Source organism: Populus euphratica, unplaced genomic scaffold, assembly GCF_000495115.2.
Source record: "Populus euphratica unplaced genomic scaffold, PopEup_1.0 scaffold6.1, whole genome shotgun sequence".
In the NCBI taxonomy this organism is placed as follows: domain Eukaryota; kingdom Viridiplantae; phylum Streptophyta; class Magnoliopsida; order Malpighiales; family Salicaceae; genus Populus; species Populus euphratica.
The window spans coordinates 1,097,458-1,107,886 of NW_011499849.1; the positions used below are offsets into that span (position 1 = coordinate 1,097,458).

The 10,429-nt window shown below is 36.3% G+C and overlaps 2 protein-coding genes across 2 annotated transcripts; one reads left to right on the plus strand and one right to left on the minus strand.

Moving 5' to 3' along the window:
* Window positions 1-1,347: 1,347 nt before the first annotated feature.
* Window positions 1,348-5,817, plus strand: LOC105120444 (chromosome-associated kinesin-like protein). The gene is made up of 12 exons (XM_011018636.1): window positions 1,348-1,608; window positions 1,909-2,031; window positions 2,099-2,209; window positions 2,328-2,408; window positions 2,535-2,606; window positions 2,780-2,873; window positions 2,965-2,996; window positions 3,857-3,930; window positions 4,156-4,218; window positions 4,332-4,473; window positions 4,646-5,050; window positions 5,299-5,817. Exons 1-12 carry the CDS (start codon window positions 1,465-1,467, stop codon window positions 5,485-5,487), a joined length of 1,530 nt encoding a protein of 509 aa, XP_011016938.1. The 5' UTR covers window positions 1,348-1,464; the 3' UTR covers window positions 5,488-5,817.
* A 238-nt stretch (window positions 5,818-6,055) lies between these two features.
* LOC105120445 (L-Aspartase-like family protein) lies at window positions 6,056-9,789 on the minus strand. The gene is made up of 6 exons (XM_011018637.1): window positions 9,248-9,789; window positions 8,771-9,151; window positions 8,244-8,392; window positions 7,431-7,722; window positions 6,971-7,135; window positions 6,056-6,627 (listed from the first exon to the last, which is right to left on the minus strand). Exons 1-6 carry the CDS (start codon window positions 9,542-9,544, stop codon window positions 6,373-6,375), a joined length of 1,539 nt encoding a protein of 512 aa, XP_011016939.1. The 5' UTR covers window positions 9,545-9,789; the 3' UTR covers window positions 6,056-6,372.
* Window positions 9,790-10,429: the final 640 nt, after the last annotated feature.

The following is a 10,429-nucleotide window of genomic DNA, read 5'->3' on the forward strand; positions in this document are numbered from 1 at the left end:
AAAAAAAATTAGGGATGAATAGAAAAATCTCTTCAAAAATTACATACACACAAAATATTTTTTTAAAATATATTTATCAAAAAATGTTAAATAAGTAAAAAAAAATCACAAATGAGTGATATTAATTGAAATAAAAATTTAAAAATTATTTTAAAAGGAAATTAAAAACAAGTTTCAATTAAAAAAAGATAAATTAAAAAAATAGATTGAGTATCATGACTTAATTTGTCAAACTTGTGATCCATGTCACTAACTCAACCAGATTAAATAATATTTTCTCTTAAATTTATACTTAACCTAAATATATATAAATAAAAGAAACAAAAAAGGGTGTGGGTCATTACAAGAAAAGACCTAGATACATGATTGAGCCTTCAAGTCCCCGCTTATGCGTTTGGGCTTGATTTATAACTTTGTTTTTATATTTTTTAAAAAGATAAACAACTTATAAAACTTATCATTCACCTCTATTTTTTAAAATATAAATACAAAAACCACGAAACCAACCCAAAAAACTTGAGAAATGTCCAAAAACCTAAACTCAAATCAAGTTTGATTTATCTTTCCCAACTTAAATATGTTTTTGAAGCAATATTGAGACTTTAAAGCACCATAATCAAACCTATCTTATTTCATGAAATTCACGGAAATAAAAAAAATCCATTTTGGTTGTTAACAAACCTATCTTATTTCATGAAATTCACGAAAATAAAAAAAATCCATTTTGGTTGAAAATAGCTTGAATAGCAAATTTCTCTTATGTTGTTAGAATTCTGTGACCCTCTTCTCTAATAATAGATTGAAAAATAATACAAATAAATTTTTGTATCAAAAATAATTTTTTTTGAAATTTAAAAGGATCTAAATTATTTAAATTGTGTTATTTTCTAAGATTAAAAACCTAAGTGTATTTTTCATGAAATCTATCACACCACCCATATTTGATCTTTTTTTTTTTTCATTTCAATCTCTTTTTTTTTTAGTTCCACTCCTACCTAAAAAATCAAAAGCAATTAATTTTCAATTAGGATGAAATCTTTCAAAATAAAACTTTAAGCTTTAAGAATCAAAATGAATTATTAAATAACAAACAATAAGTCAGTCTATAGTATTTTGTGTTTGCTTAAGCAGTATCCATTTGCAAAAAGAAAAAAGCCACATGTTTTAACATGTTTTAGATAGTGTTTTTTATTTTTTAAAATTTATTTTTAATATTAGCATATTAAAATAATTAAAAAATATATATAAAATAATTTAATTTAATTGTTTTTTAAAATCTGTGTGCCCGTAAAGAGAAAGAGGCTCTTAGTGTTTTTATAACATAATAATACAAGTGGAAGAGGGAAACCAAATCAAATTCAAAAATAAAGACGCTCTTCTGAATCCTCGCAGCTTCACTTGCCAAGAATCAGCCGTCGAGGGAGAGACGATTGCATCAATTCGATCAGATAATCGGCGCTTAAAATGAAGAAGGGAAATCGCAGATCGAAGCGATCAAGCATTGCCGATTCCTCTTCTCCATCTAAAGACGAAAGTGACCAACCAAAACAGAACCAGGATTGCGACAAGAGAGTTCACGACTTGGAGAAAGAAAACGAAGCTCTTAAGGTAACTCTCGGTTTCAAAAACTAACACCACGTGCTTCTGATTTGCCGATTATTTGGACATTTACTTTACTGTTTTTTTTTTTTAAATTTAAATCTGTTTGTCTCCTTAGAAGTTGTAGGAAACGAAAAGATATTAGAATCTTGTAAATATTTTTTCAAATAAGGATGTTGGAAATTTGAAATTTCAAACTAAGGGAATTTACTATTGGCTTGGTCTTATTAGTATTTTAGTCAATTGATTCAGTGGAAACGGGAAAAATTAAGGGTTAAAGTTTTTTTTATTTTGCTCACGAATCGGCAGAGGGAGATTGAGGAATTGAAGGAAAAGGATGGTGCTAAAATTTCGTCACCGATTTCCGTTTGTGGCAGTGTTGGAAAAAGGAAACAAGATGACATCCAGAAATTACGAAACCTTGAAGAACAGGTGGGTTTTAAGTCACATTATGATATTCGCACTAGCATATCTGTAACAAATATTGTGCCATTTTCAGGTCATGGAATTGAAGAAGAAACTAAATGCACATTCTCAGTTATCAAAGCTAAAACAAAAGAATGGTGAATCAGGGAGACCGGATGAGATTCAGAGATTAAAGGCTCAGAAGGTGATTTTTTGTTGTTGCTATAGTTGGAGCATGCCTTGGCAAATTAATTTGTCAGGATGTAAAACTTGCTTGTTTCACTAAATTTGCTTTTTTTTTTTTTTTTATTTCACTGCACAAGGTTCAACTCCTATGTAAGATGAAGTTAGACTCCGTGCAATTCAGGCTATCAAAAGCTTCGCTGGAAAGAGAAGTTCTTCAGGTCTGTGGTTACTGTAAGGGAGCTATTTTTGCGTTTAATTAGTTTGTAGCATCTTGTAGCTTGGGAATGCAAACTTTTGTGTTTAGGGAGGTATGGCATTAATGTATTGAGTTTCCATATCAACAGATGAAGAAAGAGCAAAGAAGGAACCAGTACGAAATGCGTAAGCTGTTGGCTTTGAACCAGAGACAAAAGCTGGTAATTTCATTCTTCTTTCAATGTTTCTATGTTCCCCAAAACACTTTTTTTTTAATTAATAATATTTATACTCCTTAATAAACATCTGTTAGAATCATTCTGGTCCATTTATCTTTTTTTCATGAATAACTTCTAGAGAGTCATTTTTCTTGATTCTTGTGCTTCAACACTAGGTATTACAACGAAAGACAGAGGAAGCTTCAATGGCAGCTAAACGGCTGAAGTGTATATTAGAATCTCGAAAGGCTTTTTCTCAAAAAAATTCTGGTAAGTGGTTCCAGTGCTTCATACAATTCACGTTTGATTTGTTTAATAGTATAATTCATTGACTTTTTGTTTATTCCGAAATCTTGTACAGGCGTTAAAGCTGGCAACAATGCAGGAAGCCAGGTACTGATGATGAGCATGACTAGATTGTGTGTGCCTGTGCATCTGTGAACATACTGATTTGTAAATGACGAGGTGCTCTACAGAATGTGTATTTATGTGCATGTTTAGTGGTGGTGTTTGGGATGACAGTTGCACATAGATTTATTCTCATGGGTGAATTCCTTCTAGCCCAATGATATCATGGTGACTGTCTGGACATACCTCTGGTGAATAACACCTTTTAAGTCTATGAATTGATAGAATTGAAATAATTCTCATTTCATATTCATATTCTAAACATGTCAAAGAACCATCTCACCTAAAAGCTTAAGCTATTAGATGAGGTTCCAAGATATGATTTATATTATTCTCTAACACACTCTTTCAAGTGAAAGCCCTTTGGGCTTGAAATTTGCACAGACTCATATTACCTTGTGCTTATCAAATAAATAGGAATAGTGAGATTCGAACTCGTGACCGCTTGGTCATCAAGGCTCTGATACCATGTCAAAGAACCATCTCACCTAAAAGCTTAAGCTATTAGATGAGGTTCCAAGATATGATTTATATTATTTTCTAACAAAACACCAACAATTGATTGATATCGCTCATTGAAGCTATCTAATTTCTGCTCATAAATGCCTTTTGCTATCGTGGTTTGATTTGAAAGGTCACATTGAAGTATAGGGTTTGCACTCTGGGTTAAACTCTGCTATAGTTTTTTCATTTCCAGCTGTGAATTAAGGGACAAAAATCGTTATTATTTGTTACTGCACTTTTTAGATATGAGTGAGCCTTTTTTTTTTTATGCTGAAAATAGGTTCATTTATTTATGCTTTGGCTTTTTTAATTTATATATCTCTTGAGATGCCATCGTGTAGGGTATTGAGCTTGAGCTTAAAGTTGCAGCACGGGTGGAGGAAATACGTTCTGAATATGAACGTCAAATGGAAGAGTAAGTCCTCGTACTCTATTCAATGCTAAATGGCTCACCCTTTCATCCTCATACATTTTTTCGTGTCAATGTTTGTAAATTTTTTACTTTGTGGTTTTCTAACAAAGTTTTTATTGTCATACCTGATATTGATCTTCATGTTATCTTATTAGTTTCAAACTTAGTGTTGATTTCTTCCATTCTCATCATCAATTGATACAAAGTGGTTCCATCAAATTTCTTTAGGATGGATTGTGAGGTCAGAAAGTTTGAGGAAGAAGCAGAGAAGCTAAGGCTTGAAAATTACAGGTGTGTTTAGTTGCTGAACACGTTTTCCCTCAATTTACAGTTTTCTTTCCTCTGTACTCGTACATGTGATCAGTATGCCTTTGATTGAACTTGTTCTTTCTGTGTTCTTTAAGGTGCCTGTTGCAGGATAAGGAAGTTGAATGCACAGTGAGGGATAGCGAGTTAAGGGACTTGAAAGAAGAAGTTACCAGGTTAAGTAGTTTGGTCAGTCGACTGGGAATGGCCAAGGCACAAGTTAATTCAAGGAACCCACAGGTAAGAGCATCTGGCTGGCTGTTTCCATGTCCTGCTTTTACTTGATCTTTTGAGCTTGAATTGTACAAAGGAAGCTTTGATTAGTTAGAATCTTTCTCAGTAAAAGCAAATTAGTCTATGCAGAAAGGCCAGAAAATTTGGATCTAATGTAGAGGTGGCATTTTTTGATCAGGTAGGTGTGGTCCAGTCCTCTTTTTCAGTCGGAAGTAGTATTGAGCTATCAGGAACGGATACATATGAATCAGAAGGTTCAGGAGGAAATACTGCTGTCATGGGGAAATCTGCATCAGGTGTTTGCTGCTCGTGCAGCAAGAAATCCCTCTGCAAGACAACAAAATGTGAATGTCGGGCTGCTGGAGGAAGCTGTGGGGCATGTTGTGGGTGTGCAGCATTGAAGTGCACCAATAGAAAAGTCTCAAGCAAGGCGGATGACTCCCAACAATCAGAGGTAGCTCAAAAGTTGCACGTATCCAGTTCATCCGAGACAGGAAAAGATGTTATCATGTCTCAATCTGCTGACTTGAATAATGATCTTCAACCTCTAAGGAAACCTTTGCATGAAATTGGGAATGCGCAGGTAAGCTTCACTTTAACATTTAACTGTTCTTGTTTTTGAGCCAACCTTTTCCATTTGATATTTTTTCAGTTTTGGTAACAGTAATGTTTTGAAAATTGAAGTCGGCAATTATTTTTCTTTCAGTCACTTCCCCTTCAATGTTCTTAATATTTTGTTATAAGATTCGAAGTGTAATCAGCTGTATCAGTACTTTACTTTTAGTTTTGACCTTTTCCATTGCTTTGTAACAAAAATTTGAATCCTTACAGATGAATTCAAGCCCTATAAAACCTGTCAAGAAAACAAGAAAGCAGAAATCAGCGCTGCAGCTCGACACCACTTCTCAATCTTGCTCGCTGCCAGAAAATGCTGAAGGCCCGAGGAAAATGGAAAAAGTTGCCCTAGCAGATATCCCTTTGAAGTTAACAAGAGGGGCAAAGCGGTCAGTAGCCAGATGAATTTTTATGAAGATACCTGGTGTTCTACTCCAAGGACAGGGAACCTCGACTTTACAATTTATACATGAATAATGGGGGGCGCGTTCAAATCTGAAAGTGGAGTCTTTTGAATTTCGTGGCCACATCATGAACTCAATTTTTGCTAGTTTGGGTTGAGGAACCCCTCCCTTATGCTTTGAGATAGGCAGATGTGAGCCCAACTTCTATAGATTGTAATGATGTTTTCCAGCTGCATTTGTGTTTGAACTGGAGGCGAACCATGCTTTGAGAGATTGCATTTTGGATCAATGAAAGCTAATAGCTGAAGTTCACAGCTGCAGATAGCAGATACATCATTTATCAATGTAAAAACAAATTTGGCCTGTCCATTAGCACATTATTAAACATAGCCTAATCATCAACGGTGGGGAGTTTCTTAAGAGGCCGCCTGCACTGATTCATCCAACAGTCATGGAACCAGCATCCACAACCCGATTACTTTATTTGTGTGTGCCTGAAGAACATGCTAGCAATTGGCGGGACTATTCCTTATCCGGTGACGTTTTGATAACTCAAAAGACCTACTATCTAATGAAAGTTTCCGCTGATCAAACTTTATTAACAAATTTAGAAGCAGTTAAAAACTGATATACTACAATGGGAAAACCACATCAATTCATGCCATGTACTCTTCTAATACAACAAGCAACGGGTTGGACAAAATTCTAATGCAAAAGTAACAAAATTTAGCCAAATGGTTTTTCCCACTTGTTATTGGCATCTTAAACGGATTTATAACTGCTAAACTCTGATGCCCACTGCATGATTTTCCTGGTCCTGAAAATTGGCTTCAATTATCTTGCAAAGTGCCCCATCTAGGATCTGCTGCAACGTTCATTATCAAGTTCAGATTTTGCTAATCTCGAGTTTAGTAACCCAATAATCTAGCTGACTTGCAACACAAGCGGACCCGGTGGAACCATACGAGCAGAATTTATTAACTGCATTTTCTACTCCAAGATACTCATATACATCTTGGTGAAAGGCGGGGTTTATACGTTTCAGATCATCAAGAGTTAGATCTTCAAGCCGCAAGTTCCTTGAAACACATAAATGAACACATGTTCCAACTATTTCATGGGCTGTTCTGAAAGGCAGTCCCTACAAAAAAGAAAAAGAAGACATATAAGGCAGTTGAAAATTTGAACAATTTGTGCGAAAAGGATTGGAATGAATAGAAAAAATATGTGAATGGAGAATTGTCAAAACAACTAGGAACCACCACACTTCTGGTATTGAACCAAGAATTAAATATGATGCAGAAGAAAAAATTCGGAGACTCTAGGAATTTAGAAGCCTAGAAATAAATTGGTATTGAACCAAGAATTAAATTGCTTTCATTAGGTAGCTGCATTCCTCATAATCATGATGAAAACATGGAAGTAGAAGAAATTCAAACTTATTTTAAATGACAAAAAGAAGTCAATCAATAACAATAACTTGCCTTATTGACAAGATAATCAGCAAGTGTTGTGGCATCAAGATGGCCGGCTGGCAGAGACTTTTGAATTCTCTCCTGATTAAAAGTGATGTTCTGTGCAAACTCTGCTGACACTTCGAGCATCCCTACAACTGTCTTAACACTGTCAAATACAGGTTCCTTGTCTTCCTGTCCCATGAAAAAAAATTTATATATATATTCAAAATCCGAATACTGGTAAAAGATCAATGGAAGAGAAGGGAAGGATGAATATCAGGATAAGCATGGAAGCATGCATCTGCATAATAAATCAAACAATGATAAGCGTGCACAATTCCAAAGGTAAACTTGATCTCAACTTCAAGAGCAAAAAGGCTAAATTTCTCTCTACAACTGCAGATGGTCTGGTATCCCATGATATAATAAAGAGGCACCCCAAAAATGTTATTATATCGATACCCAATAAATCTATAAAAGAGCCTACCTGCAAATCACGATTATAAGCAAGTGGAAGCCCTTTGCACAATGTGAGAAGAGTGACCAGGTCTCCTATGACCCTAGCAGATTTTCCTCGGACAAGTTCCATGGGATCTGGGTTTTTCTTTTGAGGCATAATACTACTTCCAGTTGAAACAGAATCACTTGGTGTTAAAAATCCAAACTCCTCCGTGGCCCACAACACCCATTCCTCACCCAATCGAGAAAGATGAATTGCTGTGATGGAATTAGCAGAAAGAAACTCCATGATAAAATCTCGGTCTGAAACTGCATCAATGCTAGATAAAAAAATTAAACATAACCAACTACTCAAGGAAGCCAGGTATCAAGAAGGGAGGGAAATTCAAAAGCAAATAAGAGATAAAAGAGTAGATAAGAACACACACAGATGGTCCTACATGCCCCATTTTCAGGAGCCAAAAATTGACATCTTACCTAGAGCAGAAAGCATGAAAGTGCTGCTTCAAAAAAGGAGTTATCTACACAGCATAAGACTAATATTACAGTAATTGAGAAAGAATCTAGAAATAAAATTGAAAAAGGTTCCAATGTTTGGCAAAATCTTGCAATTTGTCATCACGAAGATAAGCCAGGGAAGCCATCACACAGCCGTCAACAAACAGAAAAAGATATAATTCATAATGTACGAGAAAGAAATAATGACCAGATTCTTGAATGGGCCAGTCAAAAACCAATATAAATGGCCTTGACGACAACTATGTAGTCAGCTGACAATCACCATCTTTCTTCCCAATTGACACCCCAGAGTATAAAAAATATCAAAGACATGTGTGCTTACCTATTCCTCATGGGAGCAGTGAATCCTAAAGCTTCAGAAGTCATAAACCTATCGATTGGTAAACCGGTGCCAGCCAATGCACATGCACCCAGGGGGCAGGAATTCATCCTCAGTTTACAATCAAGTAAGCGACCAGCATCACGTTCAAGCTACAAGAAAAAATTGTAGTCAGTGTTCATTCTTATGAAGGCACCAAGACTGATTTACAGGGAAAAGGAAAAAAAAAAGAAGAAAAAAGAAGGCTGTTTTGGTCAGTAACAACACCATCTCTGACCATTGCCAGAGAAACCAATCATTTAAAATGTCCAAAAAATCACCTAAAATTCTAAACCAACCATCAAATCAATATTTAATGTAACTACTAAAGTTTCCAATTGAAGCTTTTTAATAGTAGACAGATCAAGCATGCAAGTCTCAATGTTCTCGTCAGTTAACACAGCAAGCACCCCACAAGTGAGTTCTGGTTCTTATAGACATAAAGATTCAAAAATGTTCCCCACCAACCAACAACAACAAGGCAATCAAACCTGTTCGACATAGGCTAAGAGCAGATGCGGCAACAAAACAGGCTGCGCTCTTTGCAAATGTGTGTAACCTGGAACAATGAGCCCTTCATTATTCAAAGCCAATTTCACCAATGCAACCTGTAAATTTTTTATAGATGCAGCGATTCTATCAATAGCATCACGACACCACAGTTTAAAATCAGTCAAAACTTGATCATTCCTACTCCTCGCTGTATGCAGTTTCTTGGCAGGTTCACCAATCATCTCAGTAAGCGTTGCCTCAATATTCATATGCACATCTTCCCTGTCTTCCCTCCACTCAAACTCACCAGCCTCAATCTTTCGTTGTATCTCATCAAGCCCTTTCAAAATACTGTCTTTATCACTCTCGCTCATCAACCCCTGCAAAAAACAAAGAAGCATAACAAGCTTAATAGCCCAATTCACTTGCTTAAAGAAAGAAATCAAGAAACTGTCAATGCAAGAGCAAGAAGGGACCTGTTTTGCGAGCATGGAGGCATGAGCTTTGCTGCCCATAATGTCATGCTTGTACAACTCCTTGTCAAACGAGATTGACTCGGTGAATTTCTCTACTTTATCAGTCACGGTCTGTTCGAATCTACCTCCCCACAACTTGTTCTCTTTCTCCATGAATTGAGCCTGGATCGCTAGTTTTCTTTTGGACGTAAAGGAAGAAAAGTTTGAGTTTCTGTGTGTGGTTTTGTTAGAGAAGAGGGTCTTTGGTGAGGGGAAGTGGAAAGTAGAAGGTGAAGTGGAGAGTAGTTGTGATTCCATTGCAGAGACGGCTAAGTGAATTGAGGTTTTGAGGAATCGCCACTCTTCTCTGTGCGTGCGTGCGTGCGTGCGGTTTTGCCCGTTTTGGGGGTTTAGGCGGAGAGGACTAGGAAGAGGAGGACTTGGGCCTCATAGACTAGTAAATCGGTTAGCATGGGCCCTCTAAATCCCATCTCACTCTGGGCTTGTCGGAGAGCTGTACTGAGGTGACAGCTGCAAAGTCCGACCAATCCTGGTCTAGGCTAATGAGAAAGTCAGATCGGCTTCACCCAAAAGGCTGGCTCTTACTGCTAGGCCGACAGTCCAATAATTGGAGCTCTTGTTTGTGTTCCTCTCTTACATCCATGTCGATTTCCGATTTCCATTTGATTTATTATAGGACTAAAGGAAATGGGATAATTCAAGAGCAACCGCACACTTGTCAAGGTATAATATATGAGCGGAGCACGCAGATAAAAACTAATAATATATAATAGCACTTTTTTTTTCTTTTCTTTTTAATGAATTCTAAGTGCTAACTTGTTTCAAATGACATGAGACTTAGTTTCGTTTCTTTGAAGGAAGAAAAGAAAAAACCCAACACTTGTCAAGGTGTATATGCATGTAAGGTGAAAGCAATTTCTTGAGTGAACGTTGAGTGCAAAGTGCCAAAATGTTTCGAGTGATTCTAGCAACAAAATTGCAAAACGATCTCTTAACTATCATGGATTTATCCTCTTCGACCGACACGCCTTATCAAAGTCTCCGAACCATCAATGTCGTTGATTCTTGGCACAGTCGCTAGCCAATGCATCGAAGATTAACCAAAGACTACTATATTATTATTATTATTATTATTTGTGTGTGTGGAGCCAAGACCACCAAGTAATTAATTATCAGATCCCA